Source organism: Spea bombifrons, chromosome 1, assembly GCF_027358695.1.
Source record: "Spea bombifrons isolate aSpeBom1 chromosome 1, aSpeBom1.2.pri, whole genome shotgun sequence".
In the NCBI taxonomy this organism is placed as follows: Eukaryota; Metazoa; Chordata; class Amphibia; order Anura; family Pelobatidae; genus Spea; species Spea bombifrons.
This window is the reverse complement of record NC_071087.1, coordinates 48,355,468-48,376,483: the sequence shown is the minus strand read 5'-3', so window position 1 is coordinate 48,376,483 and position 21,016 is coordinate 48,355,468. Positions and strand designations below refer to the sequence as shown.

Genomic DNA, 21,016 nt, shown 5'->3' with positions numbered 1-21,016 from the left:
CCACTATGACGAAGGCTTGAGACTGAAGTAAAATCACGTCAGTTGGCCTTCGACTAATAGCTCAAATTAGTTGTCGACTTATGGTTGTTTTATTGCAATTTGTTGTAAATTGTTCAATATTACCTTAATTCACTTTTATGCCAGCTGCTGACGTAACAATATGCTATTTTATTTTCTCCTTGCCTAAGGTGATATTAAATTATCATATGCTGCATGGTGCTAAGTGGCAGAGTATACTTCTAATTATAAAATAACATTGCTAATGTAGTCATTCTCACATTTCCAGCATAATTCTAGACTAATGTGCATTCATATACTTTTTCTTTCATATGTTTTGTATAAGTGTAGGTATTTTTATGTTGGATTCTTGTTTGTATATATAACAATTATGGTGATACTGATAATCATCTAATTTTTAATAATATTACGCAGAGTGTTGTTATTTCATACATCATGCACAAACTAGACATATATTTTCATCCACTTATAGAGATCATGGTACTCAGGCTGTAACCATTTCTCTGACATTTCTACAGACTTTCACTGAAACCAAATGTAACGCAAGAAACAGGAAGTTGGAGATCCCAGCGAGAGACATCAAATAAAAGTTAAACTCCTTGATGTAGGAAACAACTTCTTATTTCACAATTGTAGTTCCCCAATGGTGTATAACAGCAGAGGTAAACTTCTCACATTGGGGACATGAAGAAAGCCCCCTAACGGGTTTCGCACTGATCTCAGCGCTTACTCAGAGGTCGATTGGTATATGTGTGTGTATATATACATGTATAGCTTGTGTGTTATTGTATGGTGTTAGGGTGAGTGGATGTTAGAGCAAATTTAAGTGTTAGTTACGGGGGTGGGGAATCTAAAAACACTGCACACTAGCACCACTAACCCTATGATCACTGCTGCTCCAACAAAAATAATTTGATGACAGATTGTACAGCATTGTCATGGGGCTGCAAACAGCAATCAGAGAGCTCCCCTGAGATTCCTATGATTGTTGTACTGGGGGACCCCCCCTCTGACTACTGTACAGGGAAGCTCTACTGGTCATGTCACCAGTGACATCACAGGGATTACCTTGTACCAATCAAGATCCCTAGGGTCATAAAAGACCCCAATGGTGAAAAAGATGTATAGGGGATGGTGAAAGAGTGGCAAGCAGAACAAAGAAACAGAGAAAGAAGGCAAAGGGAGGAATACAGGGTGCTAGAGAAAGAGGAAACAGAGAGTGAAAGCAAGAAGGGGAGAAAGGGAAATTGTGAGAGAAAAAAGAGAGAAGGAATGAAACGAAGAAAAAGGGAGGGGCAGAGATGAAAAGGGGGTAGAAAGATGAGAGAGAGAGAGAGAGAGAGAGAGAGAGAGAGAGAGCTAAAGAAAAAGAAAGAACAGCCCCGGAATTAAGACTTGTTTCAGGGGCTACATGGCATTTCATGTAATGCTGATTGAATAGAGGTAGCAAGTTTTAGTGCAATACGTATAGCTTACTGATCAGGCTTCAATAAAAGTATATGAGTTCACAGAAAAGTAGACAGCATAGGGTGCAGTCAGGTAATTTTGGGTTTGTTAGCTTATGACAGACCATTGAAAAGGCTGCCTCCCCATATCTTAAGAAAATCAGGGAAGTTTAATGTTTCAGGGTAGTTGGGGCTTGCTGAGTGTTATGTTTAACAGGCCAAGAGCATTAACAGTGCTGAATGAGTGAATAGGGATTCAATGGAAGTTCAGAGGTTCAGCATAACGGAGTATCTGGGCTCTAGAGTACAGATCACAGCCCATGACTGAACATCAATAGGGGCTGCTTTATAAGGCATGGGATAGCATATGCATAAATCGTGCCCAGGATTCAAGTCAGCGTGCATAGGGCCAGAAGAAATTTGACTGGGGGAGGGGCAGGTGAGCTTAATGTAGACCTCTTTGGATGAATTTGTCACAAGGATTTCTTTCTCTCCCTTCCAAATGTTATGTGGTTGCACTACAAGAGTGTAAGAACATAGAATATGGTTGTGTGTTCAAGGGCCGCTTGCAGGCCCGGACTGGGACAAAAAATAGGCCTGGCCATTTAAGACTGAGCAGCCCATTTTTATTTATTTATTTATTTATTGTTGACGCCCACCCTTCATGTACCATCTTTGCATTTCCCCAAATCACTTAAACATTCATGATAGACACAAACACTAACTCACTCATTCACACAAATCATTAACACATATTCATTAATGCAGTCTCACAAATCATTCAAGCAATTCATCCACACATGAATTCATTATTTCTCATACGCATTCACACAATTCATCCACACATTTATTCATTCATTCTCGTACGCATTAACACTACCCCCTCTCCCCCATTTCTCAATATGTACCCCCTCTCACTATCTATCCCCTCTACCCCTTTCTATCTAACCCCTCTCCCCCCTCAGCCCCCTCTCACTGCACCCCCTCCCTTACCCTACTTACCTTGTTGCCGGAGTAAGCAGCAACTGCGACCGGGTCTGCCACTCTAGAGGGCTGGGCAGCTCCCACCAGGGCCGGCCTTAGGGGTGCGGGGCCACACAGGGCTTAAATTAAAACATCGGGGTTTTTTTGTTGTTTTTTTTAACTTTATTTAACATCCGCCATGTTAAATAAAGTTAAACAAACTTTATTTAACATGAAGGATGTTAAATAAAGTAAACTCCCCCCCCCGATGTTTTCATTAAAGCCCTGTGCGGCCGCGCACCCCTAAGGCTGGCCCTGGTGGGGGCTGCCCGGCCCCCTAGAGTGGCGGACCCGGTCGCAGTTGCTGCGGGCTTAAGGGGCAGGTGCCCCTTATGCCCTGCGTTAATGTGGCCGCATAGGCCCAGTCAGTCCGGTCCTGACTGAGCCTATTTTAAGGTAGGGGCCTGGAGCTGCAGCTCAATCAGCCCCTACGTCAACCTGGGCCTGGGGAAAATGCCCGGTGTTCCCGATGGCCAGTCCGGGCCTGGCCGCTTGTTAGATCTTGTTTCTACACTAACCTCCTGGAGATTTAGGAAAAATGTGCATCAAGGGTACATCTTATGTATTATCTACAAATAGTATACATCTTTCTTTTCCCACTGGAATCATAAAACAGTGACCAAGATGAATTTCTCTATCTGTGTAGAACTAGATTTCTGCTCTGGGTTTCCTGTGTTTCTCTAGTTGATAGATGCTTAAACATGTTGACCAAAACTGTATGCAAAATAAAAAAAAATTGTTTGCTCCAGTGCTCAGCTCCAGGAAGGATGTGTGACGCTTGTTAATAATACCAAGAAAGGCAGCATGAGTATGTTTCCTGCATATCATATCAGATACACATTGTGGAAGTAACTAGTCTGTCCATGGCATGTTTTTAAAGCCGCAGTGAATATACAGTGATGGATGGCACAATGGAACTTAAAGGTTGGTTATTGTGGCTCATATGGAATGCACATAATGTTCTAATGTTTTTATTATGTTTGGGTAGAAATACAATGCACTGCATTAATCCAATTAGATCCAAGAGATGTATATCACATCAAAATGAGTCATATCACAGTACATATGCTACAGTATAGGATTGCACTAAAGTGAACACACTAACTTTAATGAATTCTAATGAATATAGTGTGTAGGACAATATTCACAATGTATATGTCCATATGTTTTACACACAAACCTTGAAACGAGGATGGGAAAAAGTTTTACTGATAATTAGTATATTTGTTGTAGTATATTTCTCATTTTAAGTTTAAGTGCTAACTTCTTGTTTTTTTTTACTATTCTGTCCACTTCTGCAGAGTACCACATTGGTTTCTTCATTTCTGAGCTCTTACTCACCAGCCTAATACAATTTTATGTTACCTTCAATAATTCAACTTTTAAATAATTACATTTCTCCTGGACTCCGTGTAAATGGCCTCAGTCTGACTCCTTTACACATATTCTCATTTTAGAAAGGTCAGCTTTTTTAACCTCTTAAGGACCGGGCTTATTTTTTCTTTTGTACCCTTTGGGACCGAGGCTGTTTTAACACTTTTGCAGTGCTTGTGTTCAGCTGTAAATTTCTCCTCTACCCATACAAGTTATATATTGTTTTTTTCAGGACAAGATGGGCTTTCTTCAGATACCATTATTTTTATCATATCGTCTTATTTACTTAAAAAAATAAAACATGGTGAAATTTTGGAAAAAAAACACCTTTTACGACTTTTATTTGAAATTTTTTTTACTCACCTACAAAAGGAAAGTAAAAAACTAGTTAAATAGATTCTACTATTTGTCCTGAGTTAAGAAATACCCAATGTTTTTATGTTTTTTTTTCTGTTTTTTGTAAGTTATAGGGCAATAAGTACAAGTAGCGTTTTCTAAACCTTTTTTCCCAAATCTGCTCATTCTGCCTCCATCTCCTCTTTGGAACATCTTTAAAGCCGGTTAACTCAATATATCCCCATCAAACCATAAATTTTTTTAAACTAGACACCCCAGGGTATTTCAAATGCTGGTATTTTAACCCTTTCCATGCACTAATTATACAACCACACCTTGTCAAACTTTGTAATAGTAATTTTTTTTTAAATGTTCTCACAAATTGTAATTTAGTTATAAATTTACAACTCCTGGTATATGTCACTGTCAAACAACACCTCAATATGTGTTCAGCAACATCTCCGGAGAATGGTAATATCCCACATGCATGGGTTTGTCAGATTGGCTGGTAAAAGGCTACTTTTGGGACATGCGTAATTCAGGTTTGCTTTGAAGCCGTCTACTTCAATTTACCCCATTAAATCATACATGCAAGATATTTTACCACCAGCCTTTGCCAAAGTTTGTGGTAGTATTTTTTTTTTTCACACAAATTGTACTTCGGGAATGAATTCATAGCTCCTGGTATGCGTCACTATTAAACAACACCCCAATATCTGTTCAGCAACATCTCCCAAGTGCAGTGATACCTCACATGCATGGGTTTGTCGGGTTGTTTGGGATTTAAAATGCCACATTTGGGAAGTGCGCTTTTTTTCTCAATTTTGGTCAGTCTGTGCCTATGCCCTATCTCTGAGCCCGGCCACTCTAATTTACCCCATCAAACCATTCATTTTTTATTAACTTAGACACCCCTTGGGTATTTGAAATGCTTTGATTTTAACTCTTTCTATGTTGACATTTTTGAGCAGATAAAGTTCTAATTTTAGCACTTGCTCAAAATAATAAACTTTATTTTTTTATTTTAGTTATTTTATTCTTTTTTGGACTTTTTTGGTTTTTTTTTACATTTTGCTGGAACTGGATGGTTCCTCTGGTGACATCACTGCATAAAAATTTTGAAATGTTCTTTTTTTTTTTAGCAATTTTTTTCCATATTTTATTTATTACTTTTTGAATATTTTACTAATCACATTGAAATCTGGGCTCCATTGACTTGCATGGTTGAATGCAGTATTAAACCTGCAAGTGGAGCCAGATTCTCATGAGGGTCTGGAGAGACTCTCCTGAGGATTCTTTTCAATTTTTTTGTTTTTTTTAAAGGCCACCGCCATCTTGCGAGTGGCAGAATCAAGTAAAAGATGCAAGACAGACGGTCAGGAGAGTCAATTGTATACATTAAATCCAGTGAATTAAAATAACACTGGAACAACCGTCTAAGGAGGAAACAGTTAAAAGGAAGTATTTAGCTCTTTAGGATCAGATTCAACTGTGCTAAATTCGTGCAGAATCACATAGGTACACAGAGTGGTTCATTTAACGGACAGAATGCGAAAGGTTAGAACTGAAGGCCATCATTCCCTGCCACCTGGTTAGAGATAAAAATAAGAAATGCCGCACCATTAATTAATTTAATATATATTTTATTCTGCTAGGAAAATTAATATGGCCACAGTGCACTTGCATATCCTGTGGACTGTGACACTGATATTTTATTTATTTGAATTACACATAACAAATTCTTCATCACACAAACATTAACCTTTATTTAAACAAACTCAAATAATTTCTTGAATTTTGCTAATAATGAAAACACCAAGGATCAACATATTTTACCAAAAACACAATATATATAACCACTAGTCTGCCAGAGGCGTAAAGGACCCTCAATCTCTGGGGCCCTGGCGTTCCATGCCCAGTGGCCAATCAAACAATGGGGTCATCAAAGGCCTAACCCCATGGAGTATTTTGAACTTCAGCCCCCTGGCTTGCATACTACAAGCCACCATATCACAAGATGGTTTGCTCATGCACCGTACCAGCCAAAAATATAAAACTATAAAAATACCATAAAATATATCACCTGGTGCATGAGTCAATTAACCCAAATACCCCTGTCAAAATTTGGGAGGGCAGGAGTGTATTCTTCTTCATTTTATAAACACCTTCTATTCCATTCTGTTTTTACTATTTCGTCCCCTATGACTAACCTTAGAAAAAACAATCAAACCGTAACCCGTGAAAACTGGGGTGAAACTAAGTTCATGGCCTTTTTACCTCAATCATGGATGGCCTTCTGTCAATTTCTCTCCCCCAGGCCTTATCTTTCACATTAGTAAGCATCGAACCCGGGTATTCATAAGCATATAAGGAACCTTAGCACCTAAAGAGCCACAGATGACCAAATGAAAATCGCCATTTCCATAACATCAGGTTGTGATACAATAATTATTAAGTATTATAAAATAATAAAAACAATAATGTACTTAATAAAAAAAAAGAATAGAATGTATTACATACTTATGCTTAGATTACTTTGAAATGCCAAAGTACTACAAAAATGTAATGTTTGAAAATAATAATACATAATCGAATATTTAATCATGAAGACATTAATTAATTAAATAATATGCTAGGTGTTATAACATTCACTTGCTGCCAAAGAAAAAAGATGAATTAGTAAAATTAAGCCTATAACAATGAAGAAAAGATTACAAGGTTTAAATTCCAGAAAAAAATATATAAGATCAAATTAATAAGCTATATGACGCTGAAATATATTCAAAGATAAGCAATGTTTCAGTTGTATGTGTTCTGGAAAAGGTGCTGATACTTCACATTTTATATATACTTTTAGAATGTCCTTTTTATTGTTTGTTTTTTTTATATACTATATGTGCATGTACAGTTTTAGTATTTTTTTTCTTCTGTACTTTTTCTCAAAATATTTCAATTTTGTATTTGAGTTTTTTTCTATCATGTGTTTCATTGAGTAGTGAAAGACTGCTTGTTTTTCTCATCTCTTCTTTCTGCAAATTACAAATGGATTTTTGTTTGTTTTGTCTAAAGATCTGCTAATTCATCACTGTTGTTATATTGATGTATACTAACGCAACTCCTACTGTGAGTCACTATATTCTGTCCCAGACGCCTACTACTGGTACTTCTTTTTTCACATACCATCATCCATCACACATTCTTACAAAGCCGTAAAAGCCTACTGCAACACATGCTGGACCACCGTTTTATGAAAATTATTGGAACTGCGATTTTACATTGACTTTCAGGGGTTATGTTGTAATATTTTGTACATCCGCCCTCTTGTTTCCATTTCTATTTCTATTACTCACCATTTAGTCTATGTTTAGGTGTTCCTTCCCTGTGTTCGCCATAGCTGAATTTGTGGGGAGTCTGGTGCCAATGTTGTCTTGTCTGCATAATCCCTTACCATTGTGTTTTGGATCAATTCTTTGTGTATTCTTTGGGAGACCCTTTCTGTGCGCATTCTCTGAGGACCGAAGAAGCTACCCATTTTGTAGCCACCTTTCGCTATGAGGAAGGCAGCAGTGACAGCCAGAGACACCCCCCTAGATCCCCTCGTTCATTGGTGGCAGCATGACATCTGATACTCCTCATAGACGGTCCAAAACACCACCTGGGACACGATAGAGTCAGGATGGATGCCCAGCATCTCCAGTACTACCATGAAATAGAGAAATAACTCATCTTTTTGCACAGAGGTCCTGAACCATCTTGAATGTAAAGCCACTGGGGTCGGAGCCCCGAGAACCAGAGCGGCTACTGATGTTGTAGCCGGCTTTTGCTACAAAGAAGGTGGCAGCAGAGGGCTGGACCAAGACATTGTGCTGCCTGGGTCCAAGGATGAAATGCTGCTCCTCAACACCAAAACCACACCCACTAAAACTACGCCCAATCCCAGACACATAAAAAACCTAGACATCTACACACACACAAATCGAGACATACACACACAAACTCAGACAGACAAACAACCTGGTTCCTATTACACCCACCTTCAACTAGCTTCAATATCAAGTGCCTTTCTTGACAACCCAGTCCCCTTTCTGACTTAGCTCAGAAATCCCCAGGCCAAGTTGCACCGTTAGGAGTTAAAGGGTCGTGCGAGTGAGCCTATTGGTCGCCTGCAGGGGCCTCCTCTAGAATCAACCAATTCGTTGATGCCAGAGGAGGCCCCTGCAGGCGACCAATAGAGTCACTTGCACGGCCCTTTAACTCTTGACGGGGAACTTGGTCTGTCTCCCCAAGTTTAACTCCTGATGGCGAACCTACAGATTTCCGCTCAGATTTCCGCTCCCGTTATCTACGCAGCATCGCAGCGGTTAACGGGAGCGGAAATCCGTAAGTTCGCCGTCAGGAGTTTAAAAGGCCGTGCTAGTGAGCCTATTGGTCGCCTGCAGGGGCCTCCTCTGGCATCAACCAATTGCTTGATGTTTGTTTTCATGTTCACCTGAATACGAAATGCACAAGTCTAATTATTACTACGTCAAAGGCTCATGCTTTTTTGTCAACAAGTGTTTTGAAATTAACAATATTTACAAGACTATTGTTAAACAGGAAAAGATGCTTCTTTTCACAGACTCCCTCTGATGAGGGGAGAAAGCTGCAGATTGGTCATAAGTAAATTTGCAGCTTCTTTATTAATAAGAAGGAAAGTACAATTAAAGTCTGACTGCTAGCTTTAGGTGTAGATCAGCTAATGGAACAGGCAGCCTTATGTACCTGCTTGCTACCATCTTACTAGATACTGTGTTTCGGGGGTGCAATAAACCTTACAGCATGCTGCCAGCTGATATATGGTGACATCTGCTGGCCGGTATTCCATTAAAAAGCCTGATCCTTGCTACTTTACAGGTTGTTTTGTCTACACAGAGTTTGTGTTTTTAGCTTAATTACCTATATGTGTCTACCCTACATTACTGTGATCTTCCTGGGCTGCTTGTGCAGTCTAGGTGTAAAATATCTATTGGATACATCTACTATCACCAAGGGGATGGGGAACATTCAATAAAGTATACAGTTGTTTTTACTGTTTGGTTTGGAATTTATTTGAAAATAATGGGGGGAATGTGTATTTTTAATAAAATATTATTTGATAGGATACGAATAATATGGGCCAGCCTCCGGTAGGGAACAAGGTTCCCTGATGCCCAACAATCTTAAATTGTAAAATGTAGGATTTAATAAAAGTTAGTTATCCTGTGAGCTGGGTTACTTGTAAATATTTGTATCTTTGAGAAGTGTGCAGGTATAACACAAGCAGCCTGAAAGCAATAAAGTGATAAATTAAGTGTTAAAGTGCAGTAGCAGGACATCTTCTCAGGGGTGCTGTGTAGATGTTCTTTATATGGCGTCTCTGATCCTCCCGAGTGGCTGCTTGAATATTATAGCAATAAACAGCTCTTCTTCTATGTATAACAGCTCATAAAAAGCAAATCATTATCAAAATAACAACTTGATAATGCACACCCATGAGAAGGCACAATTGGAATGTCTCAGTAACAGCCTAAATGTGGCTTCCACATCTGCTTTATAGACTTGTGCATTCGGATTCGTACAATTTTTTTTTTAACAAGAATTGCCTGTTTAGTGCTTTCATACGAATCTCCTATAATGATGTGGGTCACTAAGGAACCTTGCAAAAACAAATTGCAAAAGTGCTAAAATGCCAGTAGGATTCGTAATTTGTTTGCAACATGTAGCAGCTGCCATTGCAAGCCATTTTGGCGCCATTACAAGTCCTTGATGAGCATACCTGTGAACTCTCCACGTTTGACCCGGAGATTGCCTGGTGAGCACTGCTTCTCCGGGTCAAGACTCGAATCCTCCGGGTCGCAGGAGCCCCGCTCCCTGCCCATTTTTCCTTTACATGGGGAGCTTCCCACTGCCGTCAGCGGGAACACCCCCAACGTCAGCGCAACCTCCCACCAATGTCACAGGACCGCCCGCTGACGTCAGTGTGCAGTCCTGGCCGCATCGCGCAAGGGAAGCCGGAGCCCAGAAGTTCCCAGGTATGTTGAAGAGGCAAAGTAGGAATGGACTATGCGTAGCAGGGTACATATCATTGACTGACAGGTAGAAGTAGCCAAAAAACAGGGGGTGGTCTCATTGGTTGTAATGGCAGTGATTGATGGGTCTAACAACCTGTGGGGTTTTTTATTACTTTTTTTCACTGTGGCCAATCAGCATTTTTAAGAGGAAGGGACACGCAGTAGATATATAAGTTTGCTGAAGCAATTTTAACTTGTCAGTAGTAGCAGTTACAGACTTATGTGAATTGGAGTGTGAGGCAGTGCGAGCTTAGCTGAGGCTGAGATTGATTGACATTGCTTATCTACCACACTGTAAGTTTACCAATAATTTATTAAATGCAGACAATTTACTGGTATAGGGTGAGACTGCAGCAGACATTTAACGCTTTTTATTTGGGAGCTTTTTCTCTCTTTAAGCATTAATTGAGGTAAAACCAGTGGTGTAACTACAGGGGCCGCAGTGGTCAGAACTGTGATGGGGTCTGTTTCTCCAGGGGGCTACTTGTTCCTTTCTCCTCGCACCGGTTCAAAAATTTTCAGAAAAGGTCCTTCTGACCTGGATGGGTCCTGTGCAGGTCAAAAGGGCCCTTTTTAAACTAATGGCATAGGGAGACAGGAACATATTAGGGCCACACATTAGCTGGTATGCTAGTCAGCATACTGGCATGTGCCATGTGCGGCACCTTCCAGAATACTTGGCCATGCCCTATTGTTTCTAGGCTATGCCCATTAGCTGTCCAACTAAGTTATACGTAAATTAAAATGTTTTCTTTAATTGTTCTGTCACTTTAATTTCATTTTCTCTTAAAACACTACACAACTGCATGAATGGCTGGTTGCCCAGTTCTATTGTTACTATCAAAGAAACCTCTTGATGTTAACCAACTAACCATGATTATGAGTAAATGGTTGGCAGAGGTGGGGAAAACATTTTCCCTCTCCAATCATGTTTACACTGTTGAGGTTTGTGATGTATACCTTACATGACATGTTTATGACATCATGACTGATTCAACATTTAGCATCAATGTTCCCACATACTTTACTGTGGAAGAAGGCAGAAAAGTGAGCTTTCTCTTAAACTTGACATTAGTCTTCAAATCTATATTCTTACTAAATCTGTGGAATAACCTATCCCCTCCATTTTTACTCCATTGTTTACTCGGTATTTAGTTTATTGGTCATTCTTCAGCAGTCAGATAATACTTTAAGACCCAACCTCAGCATAGCTGCTAGTTTAAAAATGATGTAAATGTGTGTGAAGTAGAAACAGCCATCACAAAAGAAAGTGTCCTAGCCCTTCAGAATATTAACTGTCTGTATTGATGTCTTCTAATCTTTTGATTCTGGGAAAGGGGACATGACAAGAGTTACATACCCATCCCATTACTTCACTAACATTTGGAAGGTCTCTGAAGATCCTTCAAAAGTTTTTTTTTAATGCTTTATGTTCAACTTTTTCCCATGTATCCCATTTCAAAGAGACAGCTACAAACATCATGTTGTTATCAATTTACTCTGCTCCATGTTGGAGGTGGACAAGTAATGAGCTAATGTACCTCTGCAGTGTACACATTCAAATCAATAATTAAGCTTCAAGTAATGAAAATTGATCCATGTGTTGTGGGAAGAGCAAGTTTAGCTAGAATCTATTGACATGCATGCATTAAGCCATAGTCTTCCCCATTTGTGCTGTAAAATATTTTTGGTCATTTGGTCATCATGTTTATCACAGCCTTATACTATCATTGTGGAAATGTGACACTTTTTTTAAAATTTTTTAATAAATTACTATATTTGCTCAATTATAAGACTACCCTGATTATAAGATGACCCCCCCAAAATTAGAATATTCATTTAAAAAAAAAAGAAAAAGCCTGAATATAAGACTAATAAGACTACATAATAAGTGAAATAAACGCCTCAGTTTGTAAAGCCCGGCAACATCTTGGCCCAGGAACAACTTTACAATTTGTTAGTTCCTAAGTATTTTTATTAGCAGCTCAACACATGGTCACTGGGCAAACGTAAAATAAAATGCAACCGCAACATGGAGGAACATTTCCAGTATGACTGACTCCTTACTATGTTCACTGTACGTCAGTGATAAGCAAAATGTGAGCATCAATGTTTCCTTGAAAACTTCAAAGTGGTCATGAGGATGATACAATGAGGTTTTTTTATGCATATATAAGACAGAAAGCAGAAGCATGTTTCTTAATCACTTTCTTCTTAATTTATCTTCATTAACCATAATGGCTATAACCATAATAACGTAACCATTATTGCAGTTATATAACTATTATTATACTTACTATATATATAGAGAGAGAAATAAGGGAGCATAACCAAACACTATCTTAAATCTACCAGGCAAGCCTAAATGCTTATTTTTCCCACAGAAATTGTATAGTGCAAGGGTTCAAGATTCTGATGGGGTATATGCAAATCAATTTAACAAAGGACATCTCTTTTTGCTTCTAAATCCGCTTCATACATTGATCCCTTAGAGCTCGTCTGTTGTGCTAGCCAGCTTTTAAACAAAGCGTGGGAGAGAGGTGCAGAAGCCAGACCACCACACATGGACAGCTGTTTCTGTTTTTCTCTTGCAAAGCATATAAAACAACTATATTTTCTAAAATCTTATAATCCTCACACAGGCTAATAGCATAGCGAGTATCTAAGAACCATCCATACCGCCTCATTAAAAAACCCTTGCAGAAAAGAAGACCATTAGTTATCTTAAAAAGGTTAAAAAAGGTTTTTGACCCATAAAACAAAATATTTCATATATAAAAACAGATTAAGATCTGGGAAGTCTTTCCATATAGGAGGTCGAAAAGAAAGTAAAACATGTTCTTGGTTTTTTTTGTTTGTTTTTGTTTGAAAAAAAAAAAAAACCTCAGGTTTTAGAGACTGGGATTAACTGATCTTGTTTCTCTATTTGCCCAATAGGTAGAATTGTGTGCTTATTCAAATTAATCTTAAACCCAAAAACAAAGCAAACATATTCTGTGTGCTTAACCCCTTCAGTCCCTTATAGACATACCAGTACGTCCATAAAACGCATCTAAAGAAACCCCTATGGACGTACCGGCACATCCTGACCTTCGTTTGATAGCCTGGACTCCCCCCTGTCAGCTACCCGATCTCATGTAACAGCGTCCGGCGCGAACGGCAGAAAACCGTTACATTTTTAAATGCCCGATCATGCTGACGTCACCCGGAAGGTCATCGGAGGACAGGATATCCCCTTACATCCCATTGCTCTAACACAACATTTAAAAAGTATAGCCCTCCTGCCCCTGTTCACAACCCCTGTTTACAACCCCCAAACCCGTTAAGCCATAAGTATAAAAAAAATACTACGGCCCTCTAGAAAGAAAAAAACTAAGCATGTGGGGTAACTTCGTAATCAGGAGATGTGGGTAAATTATTTCTGGGGCCACCTTTGACAGTGATTGGTGGCTAAATAGCTACATGAAGAGTGCCCAAATACCCCTGATATGATAGTCTAGGTTGTCTGCTTTACAGAAATATATACTTTCGTGGGTAATTTTGGTTTATTTGTTTAAAATTAGAGTTGCAGTCCCATCATTCCAAATGTAAACATTCTACGAATAATGTACACCTTATAGTATGTTCCCTATAAGTGCTGGGAAAGTATGGACATTCTATATAAATTAGGTATTTCTGAAATCACGACACCTGAATTGATAAACTTGGAGGGGATTTTCCATCACTTTAACTAATTTTGGGAAGATTCAGAGGGAAAATATATACAAAAAATTAGTTTTTTTTTCAAATCTTCGCTAGTTTTTACTAAATTTCTCATCCTAAATTTTCAGTTAATCATCTAACTATGGTATCAAAAGAAAGCTCCATCTCTCCTTGAAAGAACAATAAATAGTTTACATGGGTACATTATTCGCAGGAATGGAGAATAATCGCTGAACTGACATACCGCAAAAATGGCAAAATTGCTCCGGTCTTTGAGGTACCAAAACCCCTGGGACTGAAGGGGTTAACTGTCCTTTGAAGTGAAATCTTCTCCTTATAGAAAATGGCAATATCATCCATATACCCCACTACTTTGGCCTCTATACCTCTCCCTCCTGGAAGAGGTACTTCATGTCTCATCTTATTCACTTTAGAGGCTAGGAGACACATATAAAAAGCAGTGGGGATAAAGGGCACCCTTATTTCACTCTAGATTTTAAAATTACTGGTTCTGTCTTAAAACCATTTATTAAAATTTCATTTGAGCATCCATCATAAAACACTTTAAGAGACAATACAAACTTACGATGTATACCTATCTTTTCTAAATCATAGGTAGTTTTTGTTTTCTGTCTTTTGTGTGGCTGATAATGCCTCTAGCTTACATCTGAAAACATAGAAACATGCAAAAAATAATAATTTATAGTTAGTGCTAGCAGTATTGTACCTAGCGGGGGGTGGTCCGCCCCGGGTGCCGCTCGTCAGAGGGGTGTCACGGGCTAGGGTGACCACATGTCCCGGATCTCCGGCAGCCTCGTAACTTTTTTTTTTTTTTACATCGAGGCGTCTCTTTCCTCCGTGTAAAAAAAAAAAAAAAAGTGACGAGGCTGCCGGAGATTCGGGGAGGGAGAGGGGGTAGATAGTGAGGAGGGAGGGAGAGGGGAGTAGATAGTGAGAAGAATAAATTATTGTGTGAATTATGAGAATGAGACAGAATAAATGATTGTGTGAATTAATTATGTGAATGAAAGTGTGAATTAGTGAGTGACTGTTAAAGTGTTTGTGTGTATGATAGATGTATAATTGATGTAGGGCAGGATGTTTGAGCCTTGGGGACCAAGATGACACAGGGAGGGTGTTTATGGCACAAAGTTGACTCATGCTGGGCTGTTTGGGGACAAAGATGGTAAATCCTATGTGTTTTATCTGGGTGCTGGTCAAGTTCTATGTGGGCAGGATGGACAACAGAGCTGGCTTTGGGTTGTGCAACCTATCATCTATGCCTGTAGTTTTATCTCTTGCTATGTTTCCATACATTATTATTGTATAGCTCCAGTGCTGAGCTAACAGCAATCACACTCCTATCATGCCAAGTCAGCTAGTACATGCTGGAATCTGGGTATGTCTGGGCATGATAGGAGTGTGATTGCTGTTAACAATCATATATAAAAATATATATATAATATATTAATATTGTTATTTAATTTTTTTGTCCTATTTTGCTGTGTTACTATTTTTTTTATGGTGGGGGGTCATGTTTGGTTTCGGACAGGTAAATGCTGGATTTTCGGTTTCAGTCCAGAATTTTCGTTTCGGTGCATCCCTAAGCCAGACAATGAAGTGGTAGGCCTACACCACATCGATGTTTGGGTTAGTATATAGTGATATGGGTTATGCTGCACTATTATCAGTGTCTGGCTCAATGTATAGTGATAGGGATTACGCTGTACCACCGTCAATGTCTGCCTCAGTATATAGTGATAGGTGTTATGCTGTACCCCCATCAATGTCTGCCTCAGTATATAGTGATAGGTGTAATGCTGTACCACCGTCAATGTCTGCGCCAGTATATAACGATAGAAGCTATGCAGTTTTGAAGTGTTTGTGTGTGTGGGGGGGTGCCACATACAGGATCCGCCCCAGGTGCCAAATACTCTAGGTACGCCCCTGAGTGCTAGTATGCAAGAATTCTTATTCTTAGAATTTCTGCTGAACAATGACCGAATTTATGTTCGGCAACATCCCCTGATTACAGACATACCCCACATACACATTTTTGTTATGTTCTAGAGGGCCAGATCCATCTCTTACATATTACCCTATTTGAATAGTGTTGGCTTACTGGGTTTGTGGGTAGTAAATAACAGTGTGTGGGGGGTGTTATACTTTTTGCATGTAGAGCTAGGGCAATGGGATGTAAGATAAGCCCCAGGGAAAGATAAGCTCAATCAATAACTATTGGGGTGGAGTATCCAGAAGAGCAGGGTGAGCTGGTGCTCCAGACCAGGATTTACAGGTGACTAACTACAGCTCACCTGGTCTTGATAAAGACCAGCTTGGTGCAATTCACTCTCTTTTCTTATTCCAGCCATGAAAGCTGCTGAACAAAAACCTTGCTGGATCTATTTGTTTGGTTAGAGTGTTTTGTTGGGAGGTGAGGAAGCCCTACCTAGAGAGGGGAGAAAAACCCCTGTGTTTAGTTAGTTAGTTAGTGTTGAGCAGAGCAAGGACTTATTTTGTTTATATTGTATTTTTTAATTTAAGCTGGATCTGGAATTGGCTTTTATTTTACACTAGAAGACAAGTGGTTCTGAAAGATCTCTGACTAACTCCTTGTGCTTCAACCCCTTAAGGACAATTTTTTCCCCAATTTTTTTTGTCCCAATTTTTTCATTTTTTGTACCCTTTGGGACCAAGGCAGTTTTAACACTTTTGCGGTGCTCGTGTTTAGATGTCATTTTCTCCTCAACTATTTAGTGTAATAAAAACACAAGTTATATATATGGTATCTGAAGAAGGGCTTTCTTCAGACACCATTTTTTTTATCATATCTAATTTTTCTATAAAAAAAATTAATAAAATATGATGAAAAATTAAAAAAAAAATTTTCTCACTTTTATATGAAAAATCGTTTACTCATCCAAAAAAGCTAATGAAAAAAACCTGCTAAATAGATTTTACTATTGTCCTGAGTTTAGAAATACCCACTTTTTTTTTTGCTTTTTTCTGCAAGTTATTGGACAATAAGTAGTGTTTAGTTATTTCCAAACCAAGTTTTTTTTCCAAATCTGGACATTCTGCCCCATGTGCTATTTCGGGTATCTTTAAAGCCGGCCAATGCAGTTTACCCCATCAAACCATACATTTTTTGAATACTAGACACCTCAAAGTATTTCAGATGCTGGTATTTTAACCATTTCCATGCACTAATTCTACTACAACCCTTTGTCAAACTATATTTGCTTGATTAAGACGACCCCCCCAATATCAATTTAGGAAAAAAAAGAAAGCCTGAATATAAGACTACCCTATAGGAAAAAAAGTTTTACTAGTAAATATTAATTAATGTAAACTATTTTTTCATGTTTAATAAAAACAATGACTGGGGAAAAAATAAATTCTTGATTTTATTCCCCTTTATTTGCCAACCTGACCCCCAGTTATGCACATCTGCCCCAGTTATGCACATCTGCCCAATATGCCTTATACCCCCTTAAATGCCACTCAGCCCCAGAAATGCCTTAAACCCCTTATATGCCACTGTCCCCAGATATGGCTTTTTTTCCCCCTATATGCCACTTTGCCCCCCAGAAATGCCTTATACCCCCTAATATGTCACTATGCCCCTCAGAAATGCATTTTACCTCCCTATATGCCACTCTGCCCCCTGATATGCCTTATACCCCCCCATATGCCACTCTGCCCCCCTCCGACTTACCAGTGCATCCCTAGACTTGTCCCCTGTGCCTCAGTCTCCCTGGTGTGTCTAGTGGGGACAGCCAGTGGACGTCTGCGCAATGCACATAGACAACCTCTGCTGCCTGTTAGTTCGGCCAGGGCTTCTATGACGGAGCACCGGCGTGACACGAAGTGCCAGCAGCAGCGGAGAGGTGGTCTGCGCACATTGCACACATGTTCACCGGCTGCCAGGGAGGAGGATCCAGGTCCCCTGCAGCGCTGCGGACGATCTGGATCTTATAGTGAGACCTCTATTTGAGCTCTGAAAAATCCTTATAATCAAGCAAATACGATAATTTATTTTGTGTTTTTTGTGTGCAAAAATTGCACTTCAGGTATGGATTAACAGCTCCTGGTGTATGTCAAACAAACCCCAATATGTGTTCAGCAACATCTCCCGAGTACAGTGATACCCCCTATGCATTGTTGGGTTGTTTGGGATTTCAAATGCCACATTTGGGAACCTTTTCAACTTGGAACTTTAACATCTGGTTCAACTGCCCTCATGTCCTAAGTGGGGCATCTTTGAAGCTTGCTAATTCAATTTAACCCATCAAACCATATATTTTTGAAAACTAGACACCACAGGGTATTTTAAATGGTGGTATTTTAACCCTTTCCATGCACTAATTTTACCACCAGCCTTTGTCAAAATTTGTTTTATTTTTTAGCACACAACTTGCACTTCAGGTATGAATTTACAGCTCCTGGTATATGTCACTGTCACACAACACCCCAATATGTATTAAGCAACATCTTTTGATGTGATACCACTCATGCATGGGTGGGTCTGATGTTTGGGGGCTAAAAGGCCACATTTTTTTCCATTTTGGTAAGTCTGTGCCTATGCCCTATTTTTGAACCCCGCCACTCCAATTTACCCCATCAGACCATTCATTTTTGGGAAAATGGGAAAATACAGCGCTCATTTTAGCACTTCTCATTATTATTATTTCTCATAATAATAAACTTTATTTTTTATTGTAGTTATTTTATTCTTTTTGGACTTTTTTTTTACATTTTGCTGGAACTGGATGGTTCCTCTGATGGTGACATCACTACATAATTACTATATCATTGGTTTAAATGTTTTTTTTAGCTTTTTACATTTTTTTCCAATATATATATATATATATATATATATATATATATATATATATATATATATATTATTTTTTGTTTACAAACATGAAAGATGTAGAAATGTCAGAGAGCACTATAGCATTCAAAAAGCATTTTATGCATCTCGTATAGCAATGACCTTCATTGCAAAACATTCAGATTTATTGAATGGTTTATTTTATGAATGCCATACAGCAAAAACATATATTTGGACTTTAAGATTAATAAAATTCTTTGCATCTCATTAAATTTTAATTGTATATGTGAAAGATTTACTACCGACAACATAATATCTCTATTTTCTCCCCTTTCTCTTTATATGTGAAAGATTTACTACCTACAACATAATATCTCTATTTTCTCCCTTTTCTCTTTATCTCTGTTCCTCTTTCTTTTTACCTAACCATTTTTTTGCTGGAGCAAATCCTGTGGGTTCAGTATGAGTGCTTGGTAAATCCTGTGTCTGTATGTAATTTGGGTTTTGGGGCAAATAATGCTGCTGCAATCTGAGTTCTTGGGCAAATGCTGTGGGTGCAATCTAGGTGCTGAGGCAAGTCCATAGGTACTTTATTATATAGTAAAAATTGGATTACTTGGTTGCATATTTCACAAAGGTTGTTAATTTAACCCCTTCGCGACCTTTGCCGGTTCAGGACCGTCATGACAAGAAGGTCACTAAATGACCTTTGACGGTCCTGAACCGTCAAAAAGTTAAATAAGCTTAGAAAGTGATCAAGGATCACTTTCTTCGCTTAAACGGCCTTGCTGCAATGCCTCGATGTCGAGGCATTCAGCAAGGCCGAGATCGGCATCGGGGGCCATGTCTGGCCCCTCCCCGGGGCGTCAACAGCCGCCATACATTGTATGGCGGCGGACGCCCGTTTTAAAAGCGTTTAGGAGGCGATCAACGATCGCCTCCTAAACTTAAATGGTGTCGCTGGAATGCCTCGATCAGGAGGCATCCAGCGACACCAAACACTTACCTTTAGGTGGGCTGTGACCGCTCCGGAGAGCGGTCACAGCCGCAGCTGCCGGTGATCTTCGCCATCAAGTAAGATGGCGGCGGCCCGGGAAATAAAACAAGAGAGACGAAAAAGTTCGCTAGAGGGTCTCCAGACCCTCTAGAGAACTGGCTCCACTTGCTGGTTGAATACAGGTACTGCATTCAACCATGCAAGTCAATGGAGCCCAGCTTTCTAATCACTATGTAATTAGTAAAATATTCAAAAAAAAAAAATGGGAAAAAAAAAAAAAAAATGTGCAGTGTTATTAAAAATAATTATGCAGTGATGTCACTAGATGAACCATCCAGTACCAGCAAAATGTGTAAAAAAAAATATAAAAAAAGTATTAAAAAAATAAAAAAAAATAAAAAAATAAAGTTTATTATTTTGAGCAAGTGCTAAAATTTCTCAAAAATCTCAAAGAGTTAAAATAAAAACACTTCAAATACCCAAGGGGTGTCTAATATATAAAAAAAATGGCTGATGGGGTAAATTGGAGTGGCCTAGCTCACAGATAGGGCATAGGTACAGACTGACCAAAATGGAGAAAAAAAGCGCACTTCCCAAATGTGGCATTTTAAATCTGAAACAACCCGACAAACCCATGCATGTCGGGTATCACTGCACTCAGGAGATGTTCCTGAACACATATTGGGGTGTTGTTTGACAGTGACATATACCAGAACCTGTATATCTATAACTAAAGTACAATTTGTGTGAAAAAAATTACTATTACAAAGTTTGACAAAGTGTAGTTCTATAATTGGTGCATGGAAAGGGTTAAAATAACAGCATTCGGAATACCCTGGGGTGTCTAGTTTTCTAAAATATATGGTTTGAATGGGTTAAATTTAGTTAACCGGCTTCAAAGATATTCCAAAGAGGAGATGGAGGCAGAATGACCAAATGACCACCTGAATTACGCATGCCCCAAAAGTAGCCTTTTACCAGCCAAACAATCTGACAAACCCATGCATGTGGGGTATCGCTGTACTCAGGAGATGTTCCTGAACACACATTGGGGTGTTGTTAGACAGTGGCATATACCAGAACCTGTATATCTATAACTAAAGTACAATTTGTGTGGAAAAAAAAATAAAAAAAATTACTATTACAAAGTTTGACAAAGTGTAGTTGTATAATTGGTGCATGGAAAGGGTTAAAA

The 21,016-nt window shown here is 38.9% G+C and overlaps 1 protein-coding gene across 1 annotated transcript in view; it reads left to right on the top strand.

Moving 5' to 3' along the window:
* Window positions 1–3,329: 3,329 nt before the first annotated feature.
* LOC128486915 (B-cell scaffold protein with ankyrin repeats-like) overlaps window positions 3,330–21,016 on the top strand; it is a 112,218-nt gene continuing 94,531 nt past the window's right edge. The window contains exon 1 of the mRNA XM_053461566.1: window positions 3,330–3,410. Coding sequence (XP_053317541.1) covers window positions 3,386–3,410 — 25 coding nt within the window. The 5' untranslated portion in view covers window positions 3,330–3,385. The remainder of the gene's footprint in view (window positions 3,411–21,016) is intronic.